The sequence below is a fragment of the Girardinichthys multiradiatus genome, chromosome 9 (genome assembly GCF_021462225.1).
Source record: "Girardinichthys multiradiatus isolate DD_20200921_A chromosome 9, DD_fGirMul_XY1, whole genome shotgun sequence".
Classification (NCBI taxonomy): domain Eukaryota; kingdom Metazoa; phylum Chordata; class Actinopteri; order Cyprinodontiformes; family Goodeidae; genus Girardinichthys; species Girardinichthys multiradiatus.
The window spans coordinates 11537826-11561385 of record NC_061802.1 but is presented as its reverse complement, the minus strand read 5'-3'; the positions used below and the strand labels follow the sequence as shown (position 1 = coordinate 11561385).

Sequence of the window (23560 nt, the reverse complement as noted above, 5' to 3'; positions counted from 1 at the left end):
ATACTGGTGGGGGAGGGGTGCCTGAGTGGCTGAAATTGTTCAAAAATCAATGTTTTGGCTACTTTTAGGACACCTGTCATTGAAAGCCAGGGCGTAAGGTTAGCAGGAAAATAGAAATAATCACTGACAGCAACTAAACAATGAGCTTCGGAACATGGTAAACAGACACTGGTTCTAAAAATGCACCAATCAATCAGCCAGAGATTAAAATACAATTTTTACCATCTCTAATGGGCAATTGAAATGGTAAAGGCTAAAAAAATAAAATAAAATCTGAATTTCTCTTTTTGTGTTTGTGAAATGCATCAAAATTAAAGCATTGCCATCGCCATATGAGTGTGTGATGTTCATATTGCAATCGACTGTTAATAGTGCGATAGTTGTTGGCTAAAATGTTCCAAGTGGTATGAATTAGCATTTTCATGCTAATGTAATGTTTAGCCAGTTGGACAGACTTTTACGGCAACAGATGCTCACACCAGACACTAATGTCGTCGCCCAAAATGCTAAAGGTCCCATAGTTTAGGAAGCACAGATGAGAAAGACAGGAATAAAGAAAATAGCTATAGATCGCAACTGATAATGTCATCGCAATATCTACCAACATACTCACCATCGCAAGATTTTCTAATATTGTGCAGCCCTGATCAAAATTAAGAACTACCACCATTTTTGGCCTATTAACACGTCAGCCATGCACATGCGATTTGACACACTTGGTTTCTATTTCAAGTGGTTAGTGGGCGAGAGGCTAGGTACACCCTGGACAAGTTGCCAGTTGCCTACTATTAAAATCTCTAAATGAAAAATCAGCAGATAACATAAAAAATATCAGCCGGCTTCAGAAACACACCTAAATACACAAACTGAACTAATGAATGTTGGTTGTCTCAAGTAAACAACACCATGAAATATGAATATTAATCAAATCAATGAAGATATGTTCAAATTTAGGATGCAACTACTAGCAGTTTAAGATCTGGACTTACTGTAACTAGGATTTGTTAAAGTCTAAAATGGAGATGACTAAAGACTTTTATGACCTGAAGAAAACTGAAATCTGAGTAGATCAAATTTGGAAGATGAGACCTCAAAGAAACCAAACAAAACAAATTGCATTGGCCAAGAAAAGCCTTATTGGTGCACCTCTAGCCAGTTCTCACACATCTAGGTTGAATGTCTAAGGGTGATGGGAATAAGCTGACAAAAAATACCCCCATCTACTGTAAATCTACTCTAAGATTAGAGAAGAAATAAACCCACTGCTTTACCGCCCATTTCTTTAATTTTCCACATATATCTGTCTGTTGGCTCTAAATGAGAAATGCTGGCATGTTCATCTTGGCATAAATCTGTGCTTCTCGGGATTTTCAAGTAGGCTAAAAAGAAATTGTTGGCAGGGGGTGTCATTCTTAATGCTCCTGGCTGTAGGAAAAGTTGGCACATTTTACCAGTGTGTCAGAAACCTCGCACTGCCCAGCGCTGCACAGAGAGTTCTTCAACTTGAAGTCATTTTGTCACTGAAATAAAAAAGAAAAAACATGCCTACTAACTTTGACTGAGACAGAGCTGGATAAAAATATCCTTTTCAAACAACTGAAATAAGCATATGATGAACATGGAAGACGCCCACAGAGCAGAGGCAGATTTGTGCACTATTCTTCTATATGATCACCTCAGCAGTAACAGCGGCCTGGATGCACGGCTCTCACTTTAAAACTGGGACTTCAGTAAAGCACAAAAAGAGCCAACTCTAAATCCAGTGTGAATACACATTTAGATAAAAGCTTTTGGTTCATAATTCTCTATACTATGTGAATCAAACGCAGACTCAGAGCCCTCATGGCCATGCAGTGTTGTAAAGGCATAAAAATGCACTTTTTTCTCTATCAACGACTGAATGTACGCTGTGAGTGAATAGGAGGCCTGTTTGTTAAGGGAGGCCAAATCCCATATGGTGAACAGCAGCTCCTCTGGTGAGAAGAGAGGCTGTGAAAGCCACCGGCAGCCCCTCTCCTCTATCCATGTTCAAGAGATGAAGGGATGCAGCGCCTGCCTCGCCTTGTTCCTCTTTTCTCCCTCTCCCTTTGCCTCCTCTTCTCCCTCTTTCTTGGCCAGGGGTTAAACTGCTGCACTCTAACCTCCTTGGCAATGATTTCATTCACTCGGTTTCTCTCGCTCACTCTCATCTCAGAGAGAGATTTATTTCACAGTATGTAGTGGATTAAGCCCCCTCGTATGCCCCTGGACAAAAGCATTGTTTTAGCACTATCCTGTTTGCTATAACTGGGAGGAAGCTACCGCTACTAAGCGTCCACAATATGGCCATTGTGGACACAGGGCTGGAAGGACTGTGCCTCGGAGGCCGTCTAGACTTTGAGCCCGGGCCGACTGCAGAAACAGGAGGAGAAAATCCCATCAGGCAGTGGAGTGAAAGTTAACTAAGGTAACCTGCTGTGAACCTGATGAAGATGTCAAGCCAACATATGGCAAAAAATGTCTATTGTCAGAACAAGGAGCTTTCTTCCCTCTGATGGAGGGTACGCTGGAGGAGGAGGAGACGAGGGGCGGCTAAAGAAAACTAAGGGGGGGGGGGGATGAACAACCTAAAGGAAGGAATAACTGCAGTGGTCATCGTTTTACTTCTGGATCAGCAGTCTTATTCTGGCCTGGAGGAGGCCCGGCCCCACCACTCACAATTAAAGGAGTAAGCAGATTAACTGGCATCTTTCAAAGGCCAGCAGAAAGAAAAACACACTCAGGGACGTTTAAAACTGTTATTTGAATTCGTCTAGCACGTCTCGCACTGCAAATGGCATTACATTTCATGCTGATTTTGGATGTTTTCAGACACATTTTAAACTATGATATGCCTCTTAGGTTTACTCCTCTTGATTGGTCACACTATGTTGTTAAAGTAACGACTGAATTAAGAGAAGCAAACCTGATCGCCTTAAAAAACTACCTAGATTAAATTAATTTAACAGATTTCTATCAAATTTTCAGTTATTGTTGTATTCAACACTTCACATAAGTCTAAATGCAACAGGATAAAACTTAAATGCTTTTTTAGACAAGCACTATCAAAGTATCACAAAGCTGATCTAGATAAAGCCTAAAAATAGGTCTCCATTTTCACAGGAGTGATCAGATTTGCCTCCAAATGCTTACAATTTTGAATAAACAAAAAGAAAACAACAACCTCTAAGGTAGAGTGTGCTACCAGCCAAAAAAACCCAACTGGCAGCCTTCACATGTGAGAGATGCTGGCCTGAGGGATTTCCAAGCCATCTCTACAGATACATCTGAAAAAGACAAACAACAGTCCCAGTTGGAAGGAGAAGAAAGACAGAGCTGCATGGAGATGATGTGACCCTATTAATGCCACATTAGTTGTTCCGTCTTCCCCTGCAATGTGAGAAAATGCTTCAGTGGGATGAGCCGAGATAGAGAGACAGAGAGAGAGAAAGAGATGGAACGAGAGGAGTGAAAGTGATACTGTCTCCAGGCTAGTTGGGATGCAACCCAATTTCACAGCTTCACGAATGAGTGGCACAGCATATGGATGCAACCTTTGTGACAGCCCCTCTGTATCACCACGTATCAGCGTTGATATTCCCAGTCAGATACCATACTGGTCCAACATTATGTCAAACACCAGCGTCGCATGAGTGCATCGTCAACACATCTACCACGCTGTGTGTTTGCTGAGAAGAGGGGGCCCTCCAATAACTCAGGAAAATAAACTAAAACTGCATCTCCACGGGCAGATTCCTCTCACTTGATTCTGTTTTACTTCCATTCAGGCAGTGGTGTTCCCTAAAGATTTACATATAACCTGAAACGCAAGATGTGACCCGGATTTTTATTCACAAACACACAATATGGGAGTAGACAACGTTGTCTTGGCCATAGTGGCACAAGTAAACACTGTGATTTCATTCCTGGGTGCTGACTAGTTAGCTGAAACGTCTTCATGTAAATGCACATTTCTCTCCATATGCTCCAACCATCTGCTTTAATCAAAACATCTAGGGAAGCAAAGTTAAATAATAGCTCTATGAACTCAGTCAAAGGCAAAATGAAGTGCTGCTATGACTATATTCATTTACAAAGGGATCATTTTTTAGGTGCATGATACACAGTGCCTTGTAAAAATTAAACCCCTTGAACTTTATTGTATTTTAATGGGATTTTATGTAATAGACCAACACAAACTGTGAAGTTAAAGGAAATGATATATGGTTTATGAATTTTTAAAATATTAAAATCTGAGAAAACTCTTTTGCAAAACCATTTTTGGCTTGAGTTACAGCTACAAGTCCTTTTAGAGCATGTCTCCACCTTTGTACATCTAGAGACTAAAATTCTTCTTTGTAAAATAGCCTTGTTTCACTTGACTAGAATGGAGAGCGCCTGTTAAAATTTTTAAGTCTCGCCACAGGTTCTCATATGGATTTAGGTCTGGACTTTGACTGCGGCATTCGGACAGGTAAATATGCTACAATATTTATCTGTTAACTATTTTGTTGAAGCAATGGGGGTATTCTTTTGGGTTGTTGGACTGCTGGAAGTGAACTTCTGTCCCAGCAGGTGTCTTCTTGGATTGTCTTGTATTTAGTTCCAAATATTGTCCAATTAATTCAGTCCAACTTCCCTGTCCCTGCGGAGTATTCCCACTGCATGATGTTGCCACCACCATGTTATAATGTGGGGATATTGTGTTCTAGGTGATGTGCAATGTTAGCTTCCCAACGCATGAAGGATTTTAAAGCTTAAACTTTTAATGAACATCTTCACAATAGTATGTCTACTGTTTTCTGTTTTCTTTATAATATAGTTTTCACTGATGTTCTCCAACAAACCTCAGACAGACCTCACAGAGCAGCTGGATTTATACTAAGATTAAATAACACAAAGCATTAATGATATTAGATTGGGATTATTAGGCACCTTTTTGTGTTTGTCTATCATGTAAAATCAGGGTTGTGGTCGTAATGTCAAAATGTAAAAAGGTTTAAGGTGTCTGCATATGTCTTTAAGGTGCTGTAGCAATGAATTGGCAAAAAAAAGTACAAGTTTGTTCATTTGCAAAAAGCTGCTGATGAGGAGCTGTTTTTAAGAGAAAACGCTGTGTGTAGCACAGAAGCTCCTTGAGGTGAGGAAGGGATCGATCTCGGTTAATGTCATATGGCACAGCACCCAGAGGCAGCCGTGTGGTGCTGATGACAGTGTAAAGCCTTGCCTTTGGCGGCTACATGCTCAGTGCCGCCGAGCTGTGATTTGAAGTTCACATGCAAAGGCTGACAGACAGACAGCTTTCAGTCATGCAGTCAGTAAGTCAGTCAGCCAATCTTTCCACAGGGATGGCAACATATCTGGATCTGGTAAAAGCATACAACACCGCCTAAACTCAAACATATACTCAGGGGCCTCGGAATGCTGCAGGACTGATGGACTGAAGTGCTGACAGGAAAACACTGGCAAAATACCTCCAATTCTCAGCTGTGTACACACAAGAACAATCTTCCCCTACATGTAATTTAGCAGAAAGTTTGAAGAACTAACTTCCAGGGTGGTAAACATGTTGGGCTTGAAAAAGATGGCTTTATATTTAAATAAATAGCATAAAATGTAACCCTTCCCTGATCAATACTTTAAAAAAAAAACAATCCGATCAAATTTCTTGTTCTCCTCACCATAAACTGAAAACCTACAGACAGCTGCTGTGCAATTCTGAAAAGCAAAGAAAAATAAGGTATGACCCTCTGTTTTACAGGTGAGTTATTGAAACTTTCTTGATTTAAACCAGTAATTAATCTGATTTTAAACCTATTCTGTTCACACTTCAGGGAGAAATCCTGATGAGGGAGTCAAGCTTATAGCTTTTCAGAGCAGGGCAGGTTACAGTGCGGAAATGTACTATGTAAAACATCGCAAAATTCACTGAGTTTTTCTAAACACTATGCAAAGTATTTTTACACCTCAAGACTCTATGTTCTCACTGCTTTACCCAACCAAAGTCTGTGTAACAATGAGCTGAAATCTGTTTTTCAATGCACTGAGATTCAGACATTAACAATTCTGCAAATGTAAAAACAAAAAACAAAATTATCCTAATGGAAATTTAAACCATAATTTTGAGGAACCCGAAAAGGCGGAACTAGGAACCACGTAAGTGTAGCACCCAGACAATTTATTGTGAACACGAGGAAGTTAGCAAGAAATAAAAGCTGTGCTGTTGAAGAGAAAATGACTTTGAAAAGTGCCACACAATATTCAATCTGTGTGAAACTAAGCTGTAATATTTTAAAAGAGGACAGACATGAGGAACAATATTAAATGCTTCCAACCGTACGCAGAAAAAAAACGGGATAGAACCCCGCTGCTGTTAGCCAGAGGGCCATCGAGCAAACGATGACAAAGCTCCTAACTCAGAGAAGACACAGCTAATTGAAAAGTTTATTTCAGCTTAAATTGTGAAGGATTTGCATCTACTTATAGTTGCTGAGGACCATGGCTTTTCGCTCTTTGGAGAATTCTTTCCATTTCTGCAGACTGCTGTTGTCTTCTCTTCAACCACAAACACGGCAGATGTGTTTCTGGTTGCAGAAGCGATCAAAGTGAGATAAAATTATTTCCTTTTGAGTCACTTCTTTAGTGCTCAGAACAACACTCGATTGTATCAAAGAGATATCACATTCGGAATTGCGTTTCTAAATAAAAAAATGTGGTGGATGTTTTTAATGCACTGCTGCAGATTGTAAAAGGAAGTTTAATGATTCATCTTTCATTGAAGATAAGGTATTAAACAAAGAAATTCTCTATACTAATGTAGTCCATTCATACCTGTACTGTACCAATCTGCAACATGTGATTGGAATAAACTTTTGTGCTTTCTTGATCGTGATTAGATCGTGCTTTTTAAACTTGGTTTTGATTGCCATGTACTTGTTCACCGCATCCTTCTCTCCGTCTCCAACTCAGTCCCTAACAGTTCAGTTTTGTTTCCTCTTACCCTCAGCACAACAACTGAGCGGGGCAGAGATTCCCAAATGTCTCCCCCATACTGTACAAGGAGGAGGGAACCTATTTGCAGAGTTAATGTAGACTATTTAAATTTGGTTCATCAATCTCTGTATATGAAACACTATCTGTTTGAATGTTCCATGCAAAAGGTGCATTTTGCATAAAAAAAAAAAAAGATCAATCAGCAGACAGTATTTTTGTTAATGCAATCTATGTGATGCAAACAGTTCTGGTCTTTCAGAATCCAAAGCAAACCCTTTGCCCTGTAGATTACATAAATACTGGTAGACTTTCCATTAATTGCATGCAAAGTACCTCGTTTAAATGTGGGCAAACTGCTTCAGTGCAGAGCAGCTATTTGCTATGTAAAGCTATTTCACAAGCAGAATTTCAGTGTAAATTAAAAATTAAAGGTACACACAAACTCCAATCTTTGTACATTTAAAGTCCATAAATATCTGGAATTTTTTGGGATTCATGTTAAAAATCGACATCACCATGTTGTGTGCTGCCCTAGTGCACTGGATGCACTAGGGCAGTACTCTGCATGTTGCAAAGTGTACATCACATACACTTGGTAACATGCAGTGTACCGGGGTCAAATTCATTGTTTGTTTGCACAGACTAGCCAATTCTGATCCCAACCGTTTTCCCAGGAATTCCCCACTTCTTGCGCTGAAAGAAAAGTTGCCAGTCCATCCATCTCCCTGCCTTCAACGCTGCACGTACTCATGCATGCACACATGTATGCGGGCACACAAACAACAAAGGAATAAGTTGCCAATTTATACTTTCTTTCCCTGCTATATGCCAGATGATTTTAATTTTCTCATGTCATCACATTTACAGCTAGCTACAAGTTAGTCTTCATTGCAACAACATGCATGTAGCACTCAATGGGAAAATAACCAGAAACTCTGAGTCTGATCAATGTGAGTTTAACATTTTAGTCAGTGGCAATCCAAGAGACTTCTTTGTAATTGTCCCTCTGGTATTTTTTCTTCCACTCTTTGGGGTAAGCTGGACCGCAAAGTGAAGGCAAAAGGGCCAACAAGTGCTAAGCATCTCTAGGAACTCCTTCAAGACTGTTGGAAAACCATTTCAGGTGACGACCTCTTGAAGCTCATCAACAGAATGACAAGAGTGTGCGGAGCAGTAATCAAAGCAAAAGGTGGCTACTTTGAAGAACCTAGAATATAAGACATATTTTCAGTTGTTTCACACTTTTTTGTTCAGTATATAATTCCACATGTGTTAATTCATAGTTTTGATGCATTCAGTGTGAAGCTACAATATTCATAGTCATGAAAATAAAGAAAACTCTTTGAATGAGAAGGTGTGTCCAAACCTTTGGTCTGTACTGTATTTTGCATTTCAACACGTCACAACAAAGAAAATGAGAATTTCCGGCTTTATTGTCTCATAAAACGCAAAAAAATTAACCCATTGGGAGTTAGGAAATAAAGAATAGAACTACAGCCATATTCAATAAATTAGAATATTACTGAAAAGTTCATTTATTTTAGTAATTTAATTAACTAAGTGAAACACAATATATAGATCTATTACATAAAGACGGATGTTTTCAAACCTTTATTTCTGTTAATTATGATGATTTTCCATTTGCAGCTAATGAAAACATGAGGATTGGAATATTACATTTTACCAATAAAGAAAACATCTTAATATACAAATGTGGGCTTAATGAAAAGTATGTTTAATACTGTTTTTAAAAGGTTGTTATTAGATTTTTAAAGTACTTTAAATCTGAAAAAAGGGCCTCGTCAACACCGGTGCATCTGTAAAAAGCTCAGTTCAAGGAAATGACACCTTTTAATTTCACACAGCTGAACACAACAACAGCTTACCTTAAGTTGATGGTAGAATGAACCGAGACTTGTATGTCAACACTTATTCTGCAAGACTTAATACAGCTAATAAATATATAACAAAAGATGGGGAAAAAAAATGTCCAGTTGAAATATTAATGACTACTGGAAGGAGAAGGATGCTTAATTGTGTCTTTATACAGATATGCAAACAAAGAGTGATTTAGATGATTTGAAGCAATAAAAGATCCGGACACATACAGAAGCTTCAACATTGACCTATATTTTTTCTGGCCAAAACAAATAGGCCAGAACCCAAATTAGGGGCCAGTAGGGGCACCACACGCGTGTAAACGCCTTCTTCTTTACAGTAATTGTGTGGCGTTAGGCAAACTAGGAGCAGCCTGGAGTGGCGAGACGTAGCCTGAGGGCATAGCTGTTGGCATGTAAATATCAAGAATGGAAGCTGAAATGACAGCACAGACAGTAGGCTTGTACCCTTAGCTGTGCTTGGATTTGGCCTTGACCATAAAATTAAGGTTTAAAGGACAAGGGAAGTCTAGATGTCCAGATACCACTCCTCAAATCATGTCAATAAAGACGCTGATTTTCCTAATGGGCAGGAAAAATGCATTTTCATCTTTTGTCACTCATATTTTATAGTATTAAGCTGGCACCTGCCTAATGAGGCCAGAGTGTAACCTGGAACTAATTTTTAAACAAAATCCTGCTTCTTCATCCCCATAAATAAAATCTAAAAATTAGGTGGAGTGGTATAGTTGGCAGCCAGATTGAAAATCCTTAAGATATGTTAAAAACCAGTCAGCAAATGAGAGTTAAATTCAATTCAATATATTTATAATGCACCAACAGACAACAAATGTCATCTCAAGGTAGTTTACAAGCTAAATACATTGAATTAACTGTATAATTAAATCCAATCAACAAACTGATTGAATTTCTCACATTCCAGTTCAATCCTAGTTATGGTACAGAGAGCAGTAACCAATGGGAAACCTCCTTAAATAATTTGGTTAGATGGGGTCTAACAAGATGAAAATTAAGATGAAGGTAATATTTCTGATAACTACGAAAGCTCAACTGGATCAAATCAAACTAAAATTAGATCAGATACGACAGTTAATTCTATAGCTATTTCACTGACTGATTACGTAGTTAACATGTTTGGGAGAATGCCAAAAATATTATCTTTAATAAAACCATTTCTTTTAATAAAGACTTCCATGATGTTATAACAGCTGAGAGCTGAGTGAATGGAAGGCTTGACTGTGTAAGTCTTGCTACAGGAAACCTATAATTAGAGTTGTTCTCCAGTAATGATGAGTAGAGCTAGAACATATAACGAAAGTATTTGACATATTGCTCATACTTCAAAGTGTGATGTCTAAATAGATAATACTGTGACTATTACAGTATAAATTCCTACAACAATGACCTGTCAGCATCTAATTCACTTGAAGTTCATCACCTAATCTGACAAAAGGGTGATGAACTTAATTATTTTGGCCTTTGTCAAAGGTTCAGTAACTTTGTTGTAAATAAGTTGCTCAGCCATGTAAAACAGCTTTTACTGTAATCTCTGCTATTTCTTAGCCAATGAGTTATTTGAACTAATTTGCAATTATCCTTATTTGACTTAGGTTGCATTAATACTGATTTATTTTTTAAAGCTGCAGTAAGGAGCTCTCAGAAAATGTGGACTTAGCCTGAAAATATGAACAAGCACACCTTACATGTCCCTCTTCCCTTGCTCTCTGCTGTGCTACAGCCTTCCCTCCATAGCTCCTTCCCCACATCAGAGCCAGCCGTGAATGCGCAGCAGACTTTTTGTCATCATTCTTCTTCTGTTTACCTTTCTTTGTTTTATGAGCAGGTGCCACTTGAGAAATTGCCAGATTTCCTGTAACGTTAGGTTGTTTCTGCACCATTAGCACAGCTGCACACCGGCAATCTTGAGCTTGAACAACGGTACACGGTGTGAGAGGGAGAGTGTGAGTAGTGAGTACATGAACTTGATTGGCACTGCTAAAACTTTCCTCCTGGCCATGATTGGTTGATACTGACCTGGAGTGGTGTATTTCTGCAAATGGCAGTAGAACCACTGGGAGGAGCCAGAGGAGCTTGATTTTTTCAACAGATTATCTGTCTCATATTCTAATGTCAGGACATAGTGACAGTTTTAACAAATATTTTTAAAATACATTTTTACAAATGTTTTCTAGTGCAGCTTTAATAAAGTTCCCAATGACAGCTTTTTTTTATTTAGTCTTTGTTATAAACCTAAAAAGTGCTCTGTTCTGTAAAGAAACGTGTGTTAATAGGCTGCAATTGGTCCTCTCTGAACAGTGTTTTAATCTGTGTGTGCAGAGTTCCTGTTCGCATTCTACTGTATTTATTTTAAATGTAAAAATGAAATGTGGCTGGTGTTAAAAAGGCTGCTCTTCCAGTTCCAGGTCACTGAATATTGGTCTAATGATTAGATGCTTGGCTCCTATTTGGGTGGACATTGTGCAATGGATTGATCTCTAAATTCAGCGATCCAAAGGTGACATTATCACTCTTATGCAACCTTTGCTGCATTCTCGTCAACTTTGTGCTTCATCAATTAGCAATTTCAGACAAAGAACAAAATTCAAAAGGAAATCTAAATCTAAATGGGGCAAAACCATATCCAGTCTATCATCCTAACATCGATTTTCCATGACTGTCATAAAAGTCAGATATTTTTTCCCTGAAATCCAATTTACCAGACTAGCACACATTATCATCACCAAAGCTATATTAAAGCAGAGGCCCGGCTAATCGTGTTCGTTTGTGGGCTAAACTAGGCCACATTGGTATTACATACATAAGTACCAGCCAATTATTGTGCTCTGACTCAGAAAATCAGGTCTTATGTGGTCATTGGAGTACAACAGTTTACACTTCTACCATCTGCTGTGTAAAGCATACGGCATATACGTAATCATCTGTCACATTCTGACTGAACTCATATATATGAAAAACAATAACAAGACAACTTCTGTTTATTTTTTAAGCACCATCCAAAATGATATTTTTGTGGCCTCATAAAAATGTCCATCATAAAAACACATAAAACAGCCACAGATGTTTAGAGATACAATTCAACAGTGATCACAGGGGAACAAATTCAGCTACCAACAGATAGAATCGCACAGTACATTCAGAAAACGCACAAACCAAAAAAAAGCACAAGGCTGCAAGTAGGATAATGTGATGAAACTCTTCTGCATTCATCAAAATCATCTCATTTTAAATTATTGATCGGGTTCCTACTTTTCCCCACTTTTTCGCCGTGAAAAGGGGGAGTCTAAAAATAGCCTGCTGGTGTCAGTCCCTAGAAGTCTTTCCATGATCCCCCCGCCCTCCCCAACCATCTACCACCCCCCTCCAGTCTGGCAGCATTAGTAAATTCAGATGAGCCTCCTGCAGTTCTTCCGGCTTCTGTGTCTCCATCTTACAGATGCAGTTACACACGAACCTACAAACACAACACAAAATCTACACTTCTACCTGTACCCACACACAGCCGCACCATATAGTTCCCCTGGAGTTTCAGTGCTGTGTCGATGAGCGGCAAGGCTCCACCAACAAACCTCCTCTGCGTCTTGTTTCTAAGTTTATATATTGCAGAGTGTTTGCCTCTTTTCTTTCCCCAATTCTTCATTCTATGTACAACATTTCCAGAAATCAACCCAGAAGTGTAATTGGAAGTTTATACTGTAAATGCTATACATCTGCAAAGGTTTAGTAATGTTACACAAGAATAAATGAATTGCTTTCTCGCTACATTCTTCTTGACAAGTCTCTCTTTCCCTGCTATTACAAGTAATCAGAAGGTGAGAGAGAAGGTTTATAACGTATCACTCTTCAACCAGCAGTGTGATTGGCAAGGAAGAAACAAGTCATGTGGCTGATGCAACATTAAAAAAAAACACCAGCAGTTTCAGAACAGTCAAACTAGTTCATTTCTCCACCCTACTTTCAAAAGAGCACACTAAATATGAGTTACTGTTTTCTGAGAAATATACCTACAAATAAGAAAACTCCATCGTAATGTTTGTATGTTATAAAGTAAGCCAGGAGCTACACAATAGGAGATTTTAAGGACCCCAAAGCAGGGCATTAAACAAGAGCACTTATTCAAGTTTGTCTTTTGCATATAAACACCAAATATACAGCATCCTCCACACTTTGTGAACCCCCCTGGTAAACATTTTCAAAATGCCTTGAAACAAATGTATCAATATCAGTTTTCTGCCAGAGGTCACCAGAATATTAAAAATAGCCTAATATTTCAAAGAGTCCATGATGCCGTGCACTCAATAATAAGGTTCCCAGGGTCTTTAGAAGAGACGCATCATAGATCCTCCCCTGTACTTAACCGTAGATATTTTCCGCATTTTCATCTTTTCTTTCCTGTCATACCTAGCTGGAATCAGATCAATCTCAATCTCCTCTGACCAAAACACACAGCTCCTGTTAAAGTGCCAGAACAGTAGAGGCCATTTCCTAGCTTTCTTTCCAAACAGCGACTTAGCAAAGCACATGATGATTGTTATGGAGACGTTCTGACCCCAGGATGCCACTGTTTACCATCATCCTCACTGTGTATGGTGAAAAGAGAAGCTTGGGTCCTCACCCACCCTTGGAGCAACAGTTCCAGTAGTTTAAAAGTTGTTACTCTGACTGTAGATATGAAAAGTTTAGGTCAGCAGCTGTTTTCCTGTAGCCATTTCCTGACTTACAAAGAACGCCACACATTTCTTTTACTTAAATAGCATGTTATCCTGTCTTTCCCAAATTAAAGAGTGTCTAAAAGGTATGGGCTTCGGTTTCAAAACATATTTACACCCCAGGGAAACAGGAAGCCAAAGGGGTAAGCCTAGAAATGCTTTAGCCTGCACAATATTTCATAATTCATGTCATTATGACAAGTTCACATAAGTAAGATGGACTACGCCAAAGAATTTAGGCAAAAATATCCACCGACTTCAACGGACTAAAAAGTATTGAAGAAAACTCAAACTTAAGACTAATTTATCGATTGACAGTAACCCTGCACTCATTAGGGGATTTCTCAAAATCTACTTATTACCAAGCCAATGCAAAAAAGTGAAGATACTTCCTCAATCCTGTTCATAGAAAACTGATTAAAAATACCAGTAGTTGATATCATGTCCTGTGTTAAACAAGCAAAGTAATTTGGTTGAGACAGAACAGAAAGGCAAAGGAGTTCAGAGTTGAACAAAGTGTAAGCAGCAGGGACTGTCTCAGGAGTCTTATGACCAATCAACACCCTTCTTGCTAACATGGCATCAGCAAGTTCCCCAAAGGTCCCCCAAGACTTAGTGTGAGCCCAAAATGAACTTAACATAAAACTGGCACCAACAATGATTGGGTCACAGAGCAATGACATTATGCAAAATGTCATCATGTTTTAAAACACAAACTACATAGAAGTTTTACATAACAGGCAAAAATAAAACATTGCTGAAAATGAGACGGTGAAACCAAGAGTAAAAAAAAAAAGACCAGTGCTGCTTGAGGAAGCTTTAGTCGAGATGTGAGCAGTTAAAGTTAGCAGAAGCTCTAGAATATTAATACGCAGAGATAAATGTTACTTTTCATTACTACACAGCTCTGACTTGCTTGTCAAAATGGAAAAGTGTAGCCACTGGCCAATTTATTAAGTACACATACTCAGTCACGTGCTAGCACAAATTGCAACTCAGCCAATCATGTGGCAACAATAGATTCAGGCATCTAGATGTGCTGAAAAGCATCAGACCATCAGATTAGGCAAAAAAGGAGATTCACTAGGAATCTTATCTACAACCATCTTTCAGGCTTACAGAGGATGGTTGGAAACAGAAAATATCCTGGTTGCGACAACGCAAAAACCCCTTGTTGATGTCAGAAGTCAGAGGACAATGGGTAGAGTGGTTCAGGATGGCAGAAAGACAATAGTAGCTCAAAAAAGAAAAAAAATCATTTCTTACAACCAAGGTATGCTGAATATCACCTCTAGATACAAATGTTGAACCTTAAAACAGATGGACTACAACAGCAGAAAACTACACCTGGTGCCGCTCCTGTCAGCTAAGAACAAGAAAATGAGATTGACGCAATTGACGCAGGCTCACCAAAATCCTGAACCTTTACCTGGTCCAATGAGCCTCAATTTCAGAGTTGTCTATAAAAAAATATGAACATACAGATTCATCCTACCTTGTATCAATAGTACAGGCTGGTACTGGTGGTGTACCGATGTGGGGGATATCTTTTTGCCACACCCTGGACACTTTATTACCAACAGAGTATCGTTATTAAACTCTACATAATGCTTCTACTCCTGCATAAAGCTTGTCCATCCCTTAATGACCACAGTGTACCCATCTTCTGTTGGCTACTCCTAGCAAGATAATGTACCATGGCACTAAACTCATATTTCAAACCGGTTCCTTAACGAAGACGATGGGTACCCTGCATTCCAATGGCCTCCACACTCACAAAATGTCAATCCAACTGAGGTACTTTGAGAAGTGGAAGAACAAGAAATTGCCATCATGGATGTGTAGGTAACACCTCTGCAGCAACTGTAAGATACTATCATGTTAGTATGGACTAAAACCTTTAAAGAAGGTTTCTGACATGTTGTGTAATCAATGCCACTAAGTATTAGGATAGTTCTGAAGGCAAAAAGGGGGTCCAACGCAGTACCAAGCCAGGTGTACCTGTATAGTGGCTGGTGAGTGTAGGCATACATGTGACTTATGTTCTTGTGCTCTTACATTTTAACTATTATGATTCATAAACTAAATTAGGAAGCAACTCTTACCTCATAAAAAGACAGATGTTCAGATTATTTAATATGTGCAGTTAACATGTCATGAACTCTTGTAGGAATATAGATCAGCTTAGCTGATAAGATAAAAATCTACGGTATCAAGAGAAAAAACAAATAGGAGAAATAAGATCAAGAATAAAAAACCAGAAGCTCTGACCATCCAGTGAGACCCCAGTGTTAACCTGGCTGCCATCACTGAGTTTTATGTTAATACTAAATTGCTTCCCTAATTGCAGCATAAATGTTCCTGTAAAATATATGCTGGTCTATTAAGTTTATTGGTTTGTTAGCAGGAACAGTCTGGCTGCAGGGAGCAGGCGAGGACAGGTAGCATCTGTCCCCACCTACTGCCTTGGCAGCATTAGCGTCATCTGCTAGCTCTGGCAGCATCTTGGAAGCACATCAATATGGCTTTATGTAGCCAGGGCCGCTAGTAGCTAGCATGCCAGTCACGCTCTCAGGCAACACTCTGCTCACAGCCTGAGCATCCACAGAGCAGGGAGCCAACAGAGCTGAGCAGAACTGAGCAGGGGGCTGAACAGGGAGGCCAGGTCTCCATGGACCAGCATAGGGAAAAAGGGACTGTGTCTGTCATCTATCCACAGATCCGTGGTTAGAAGTCTGGGGCCAAGTCCAGGTATGAACACCACCACCACTGCAATCACAAGCTTCAATTTCTCGCAGTTATTTTCTTCCAGCAATACTGTTGTGGAATGCTGATGCAGAGTAAAAACTTACTGGTATTTTTTAGAGAATAACACAAGGAGAACTCCAAGTGAGGAAGAGTTTAAAATGCCATTTTGTTTTCTACTTCACTGCAAATATTACCATCTAAAATTAAAGGTGTTAGGTTACCTATATCAATGAGGCTGTGCTCTGCTTGCCAAAAGAAAAAAACAGGAAAAGCTACCCATGGGAAATAATGACTGGGAGCTGATCAAACACAGCATTTCAGACCACAGGCAGAGTTAAACCATGAGCTAACATGTTTTTTGCTCCATAATCACAACATAACGGTTTTCTTCTGTGTCACAGAAGACCATAATATTTAACTTAACAGCCAATGTCATGCATTAATGACACTAGATACTCATGTCATTTAAAAAAAAAACAAAAAAAAACAATCATTGGTTGAGGAGCTGCAAAGATCCAGAGCTCAGGTAGGAGAATGTGTTGCCAGGACGATACGTTGTGCTCTCCATAAACCAGGCCTTTGTGTAAAAGGGATCAGGAGAAATATATAGTAATTCTCCTATGCAGTAACCTTGGAGGGAGGTGTTCTCAAGAGATGAGGTCAAGATTTTACTTTTAGGCCTACGTGCTAAGTGTGGCGAAAAACTGTAAGCAAGACACCGTATATGATTAGTATGTGAACAGAACACACAACTACACAAAAAACAGTTGAGCTGGGCCACTGACACGTGAAATACATTTACCTAAAACATGCCTCTTAGGGCTGTAGTGTAGGTGTTAGCAGTGTTGTTTAGCAGCTATAGGGTTCTGGGTTCAAACCTCATGTCTCTCTGCATGGAGCTTGCATGTGCATGCAGGGGTTCTCTCTGGCTCCTTCCAAAGACGTGACTGTTAGGTTAATTGGTCTCTAAATTGTCCTTAGGTATGAATCGTGTGTGTGCATGGTTGTTTGTCCTGTGTGTCTCTGTGTTGCCCTCTGATGGACTAGCGACCCTAATCCACGACAGTTGGATCTTTTTCTTGAATCTCAATCACGGTGATGACAAAGACTAAGCATGTAATATTTCTGACATTTGTTTTATTTTTCCTGTACAAAATGGTCCTTTTTAAAAGCTGCAAGACAGCTTTTAAACAAACTCAATTTGAATTTGAAATTTTTTTTTTTTACTATATTGAGAACACCCTTTTTTGAGAGCATCCAGTTTAACAATGTCAACCTGACATTAATGCTCAATGAAATGCAGGGTTGTTGCAGGCAGGTCTGCAAATATGTTGGTGATGTCTACATTGTAGCTACAAAAGGTGTGAAACCTGATAAACACAGGAAACTCAGCAAAAGGTGAACTGACCCTTCACATGGTGGTGAGCATGCAGGGTCTTGAACTTTGCAGTGTAGTTGTGACTGACACCATTCAGTCAATATAAGCATCGAATCAAGGTGCTGCACATGGATCATGTTTTGAATCTGCAGGATCAGGATGTGGTGAGTGTGGCAAAACCTTGGTGCGGCATCAGCAACATATCACACGAAGAAAGCACCTCCTTCACTCAAAGAGGGCACCTCTTCAGTCACTTTCTACAGGGTAAATTAGAATAGTGCACTACACAGAACAATGCAGCCAAAAATCAATCTAAAATTAACACTTGAGCTCCCTGAACTGTGGGGAGGAGATGTGAAAATCACAAGCAAGTTTCCACCGCTTCTCCAAATGCTCAAATCTTCTACATCACGTTGCTATGACAATTTAATTACAGTCTGTCATGGTTGCCCCACTGTTTGTTTGCTTCACTGAGGCACTGGGAAGATAATGTGTGAATATGAGGCGGCACTTCTTGGCAAAAAAAAAAAGATCATGTTTGATTGTAGGTGAAGACCATGCTAGTGTTTGGTGTGTGACTTTGTGGAGGTTTCACATCATGTCCAGGGTGTGTTATTGTGACTCATAACATTAACCCACTTAGCTCTCAATAAAAGCTCAGCACATCTTTGAGACTAAAATGCAAACAAAGCTAGAGGGAAGAATATATATCTAACATTCAGGTAAATAAGATGTTAAAATAAATTTGGGCACAGTTCTAAAATAAAGACTCTAGTTAAGGTCAAGTCAAAGAAACTGAAACCAGTCCAATTTATGGAGAAGTGATTCATTCCTCATTGGAGTAAATGAAACTGCTTCTTGTCAAAAGCAGTCCACCACAACCAAAGGCCCCTCCTGAGAGTTAGTTTACCAGCAGGTTCCTCAACTGGTGCATTTTAGATCCAATCAGAACTCTGAGCAGAATACGGCTTTTCAACTTGTGTGCAAACGGTGCTCTGCAGCCTTTGCTCTGGGGAGCAGGGAGTCCGGATATGAGTCCGACCCCAGATCATAGAAGAAGGAAGTCGGTTATTACTGTGCAATCCGGCAGTTTATGAGTTTGGTTTAAAATCCAATATGAGAACTACATCCAAGGACAACTTTCAGCCTTCCATAGTCAGCTCAGCAGCTGCACAAGTGAACCATCCAATAGCACCTCTTTAAATTCAGTCCACCGAGCGGAGAAAACAAGACAGTGGGTGTAATGTGCACTGAAAGTGTTTTTACATGATATTCAACTTATGGCAGATAGTGGATATTTGTGTGAAATATATGTTATTTTATTTTCCATACCCGTGAAAAGGTAGAACACAGTGTTGTTCTTCGTGGGCCACGGTCATTTCCCAGAAAGGTTCTGGCCACCACCGCTGGAATTTTTTACTAATGCAAACAGCAGAACGTTAAAGTAGCTTTCTGACCCAATAATGTTCTTAAACTTCTTGTGTTGGGTAACAGTTACAAAAAAGAAACTTGATCCTATTGTCAGACGTTTGTCAAATAAATAAATAACTAACTAATAAACGTACATCATCACACTAACAGCAAGACGTTAAAGCTAACATACTTGGCATGTTAGGCCATTAGCTGAACTCAGTGCGGTCCGTTGGATCCTGACTGGGCAAAAACAGGCATAATAACAGAACAGTCATAATGACTGCTCTCATTGTGCAAGACTCAGTCATGCATTGAAGTGCGGGGACATTTGGTGTCTTGCTTTAAATAATGTGCAAGCGCGTTCAGCAAAGGCTTACTGAAATTACATGGCAGAACTGAACAATTATCATAATTACAGGCTGGGCGAAAATACCTTTCATTGATAAACATGAACATGTTTAAAGCCTTGCTGTTGGTAAACAATCTATTAACTTTTAGTCTCAAACGAAAAGGGAACATAATCATTTGAGCCGAGGAGAAACGCTGTCAGGCAGGAAGTGTGTTTTGAGTTTCAACAGAAAATCATAATTATAACAAATTTACAGCAAACACTCACTTTGTCCAGAAGTTAGAAAACAATCATGTTTCATGTTGTTCCTGAATAGCTGGCTTACATGAATAAACTGCAACTATAAATCCTGGCCACTATGGGTGTGCTAACAAACTTAGCATCGACAGAACCAACAAAACATATTAAAAGCATCTTCTCTGGTATCACAGCTTCGCTCAAATATATTTATTTTGCTAAATTAGTTCCAAACATTTCTTTTATATTAATTGCTGTCAAATTGGAAAAAAGGTTACTTTTTATTTCCAACAGCCCAATATAGCATCTTCAAATACAACAGATGAATATAACCCCCCCCCCCCCCCCAGTTGCTATTCTGTTTTAAAGGAAAGTATTTACATCCTGTTAGATTATGGGGGTATTTTTACTCACATTTATCATACCACCCCAGTCCCAGTATTTGGTTTTAAGATTATTACTTTATTGGAAGCTTGTAATAATTAAACTGTCAAATCATTAAAAGTGTGAAATATAAGAGCAAAGCACTGCAACAGTCGCTTACCTCTTTTTTATGCAACTACAAAACCTTAAGTCAGCTGTCCATACATGCAGTTTAATTGTAGCTCTATGGATCATAAGGTTCGTAAACTTTTAGCCCACGCATACACCAAGCAGGCAGCACACAGGCCAAATATTATAGATGGAAATATTGACAACACCTACCCTCATTTTCAGATGATGGGCACGCCACTTGTACAACCAGATCAAATGTTCTTTCTGGGTTCTCCCTGAAAAAAAAAAAAAAAATAGAAATGCTGTTTATAAAAAGTAAACAAAAGGTCACAAAATTTGATTTTAACTTTGCATTCAGCATTATAAAAACACAATTGTTGAAATGCGTTAAGCTGCATGTGTAATTCAGTTAACAAATAAAGGAGGCTCGTTCTGTCCTATTTTACCGGAGTCCCAACAGTGACTGGCAGATAATGTCAGTGCTGGCAGCAGTTCAGTTATACATGTAAACCTCAATAAATTAGAATCTCTTCAAAAAGTTCATTTTTAATTATTTTAATTCCATACGTTAAACGTTAAACTCACATATGGATTCATTACAGAGTGATATTTTTTCAGGCATTTATTTCTAGTAATGTTGATGATTGCAGGTTACAGTTAATGGAAACCTAAAATAATAAACCTAATAATAATCATTTATAGAAGTTTAATAAAAAAGGAGTTTTTAGTACTGAAATGTTATGTTATGGCCTATCAACCATGAGGAGCCTTCGCAGTTGTCCAGCAGACAGGCATTAGTCACAGGCCATTGCTGAAAAGCTATTCACACAGTGATGTATCCAAAAATATTGATGGAAAGTTTAGTGGAAGGAAAAAATGAGAATAAGCAAGGCTATGTGGGGCGTTCACATGGCATGGACTGCGGCTGGAGTCGGAGATTATAGTTCTACCAAACACAGCCCAACGTGTTAAAGAGCAGCACCACAGGCTGATCATCTCCATACAGTAATTCATGCAAAAAGAGCCCCATCCAAGTATTGAGCGCATATATATATATATATATACATACTCTTATGTAATATTCTAATTTTCTTACAGAAATAAAATAAATAGAAATAACAGAAAAAAAACGGAAATAAATCGATCACTGGGTGTAATAAAGTGAAACTTTTTGAATGAAATTAGTCACATTTTTCGACCATATTTTAAGGTTATGGGATGTGCTTGTACAAAGTGAGAACTGGTTTTCTAAGAAAGAGAACTTCTCTTATTTCATCATGAACTGGACCGACTCCGCTCACACAGAACCCTGTACGTGTTACCTATTTAAAGCTGTCTGCTTTGGCTGTCGGAGCCGCTAACTGGTGGTCGGCTAGTAGACAGCCACAGACTGACCCACATGCTGTCTGGGCCAGCTGGCCTGGCCGTTAAATCCACGGCTGGAGATGGCTCGAATTACGCCAAACATTCCTCCGCTTCGAGTCAACGCTACGCGCCTGTCTGCCTAAACCGCCGCAAATTAGCTGTTAGCTTGACAGCAGAATGGAGGCAGAGGAACACGGAGATAAATGACAAGAAACACGGGGGGCTTACTTGATCCTGCTGTCCATGGTTTAGTTACAACATCGCGACAGCTCCGTGCTGTCGGCGGCTCGGCTGCGCTGCTCTGAGAATATTTTTTTTTTTTTTCCTCCACCTCGTCCTTCCTCAGCCTCTTCAGCGTCCTCTTCTCTTCCTCCTCTCTTCTGCGCTTATCTGAGAGCGGTCAAAGGCGTCCGCGGCCACATGTTTGAAGGCGGGAGAGAAGCAGCGACGTGTCCCGTCTGTGCCCGCCGTTTATGTGGCCTAAATCCCCAGTTCAGCTCAGCAGCACCGGGGCTGTTTCCCACAACAAACACCACTCCAGGAAGTGCTGTCAAAGACCCGGTGACGTCGGCACGTCAGATGAGCACCTTGCTGCCCACGAGCGTCCCGCTTCCACTATGGATGAGTAACATGGAGGGTGATGATGATGCACACCTGAACCATGTGATTCATGCCTCTTATAAACAGGGGCTTCCCTATGACACATATTAGTTTTATAATATTAGTTCAATAAAAGTGCAGCCTTTAGCGCTGGCTCCCAGAGGGTCTTTCTGCAGTACAGTGTTTCAGGTGCTGCTCTGCAGAGCAAACCTAACATGCTTGTTCTTTATTTATCTTTTTAATCTTACTATTTTGTTGTACTTTACACATCTTTACTTAATTCATAAAAGGTTTATATTATCCTTAAATTGTTGTCAAAATTTAATCAATCCAAACAATAAAATATTTGCAATAATAATGTTTTTTTTCAAATATAATTAAGCATCCATTCATCGTCTGTACCCAGTTGCAGGATCGCAGGGGTAAGGCGGTGGGGTGGTGTTGCCTATCTCCAGCAGTCATTGGGTGAGATGCGGGGTACACCCTGGGCAGCTCACCTGTCCTTCACAGGGCAACATAGAAACACACAGGACAGGTTCGTGGACAGACAACACTGCTTGCACACATTCATACCTAAGGGCAATTTAGAGCGACCAGCTAACCTAAAAGTCATGTTTTTTTAACTGTGGAAGGAAGCCTGGAGTACCCAGAGAGAACCCATTTTATGCACAGGGAGAACATGCAGAAAAATCCCAGGGGGGGGTTTGAACCCAGGACCTTTTTTGCTGCAAGGCAACAGTGCCACATTTATTCAGTATCCCAGTTCAGTTGCTTGTCATCCCAAATAGCAAATCAGCCAATACAATGAGAGCTACTCAGTGCATTTAGGCATCTAGACATGAAATCTCTAGATGCCTAAGATGACTTGTTTGAAATTGAGTTTGAAAGTGCCAGACTCAGTTTCTCCTCCTCTGATGAAAATAATATGTATGGATTGAGCTTTTTATGCAATAATTTGAGTCATCCTCTTCCATAAATGCTTGAATGTAGCTTATTTTTTATCCATAGATTTCCCATACATACTTAATCCTTGCAGGCAGGCATCACCAGGGGGTGAGGGGCCAATAGCCTTTAGCTTTGCTGGAACCCAATAAAGACCCTTCCACCACTACTACCATTTTAAATTTCCATTATTATACAACAATTTAAAAGATATTTATTGAACATGCTTATGATGCCCCTTCTGTGAATGTCTTCTCCTCACTCCTGGACACCAAATTTCCAGCAGCTAAAAATATAGTTTACAACATATCAAATCAGCTAATTAGTTTGTATATAGGTATTTTAAAACAGGAAACTACAGACTCTTAGGTTGGTAGACTATTAAAAATTAAAACAC

The 23560-nt window shown here is 39.5% G+C and overlaps 1 protein-coding gene across 3 annotated transcripts in view; it reads right to left on the bottom strand.

The window, feature by feature from the left end:
• dennd1b (DENN/MADD domain containing 1B) overlaps window positions 1–22535 on the bottom strand; it is a 160089-nt gene extending 137554 nt beyond the window's left edge. The window contains exons 1-2 of one of the 3 annotated variants that reach the window (XM_047374224.1): window positions 21850–22535; window positions 20467–20531 (exon numbers count right to left, since the gene is read on the bottom strand). In XM_047374224.1, coding sequence (XP_047230180.1) covers window positions 20467–20531; window positions 21850–21866 — 82 coding nt within the window. In that variant the 5' untranslated portion in view covers window positions 21867–22535. The remainder of the gene's footprint in view (window positions 1–20466; window positions 20532–21849) is intronic. The other 2 variants (XM_047374222.1, XM_047374223.1) reach the window with 2 other exon arrangements.
• Window positions 22536–23560: the final 1025 nt, after the last annotated feature.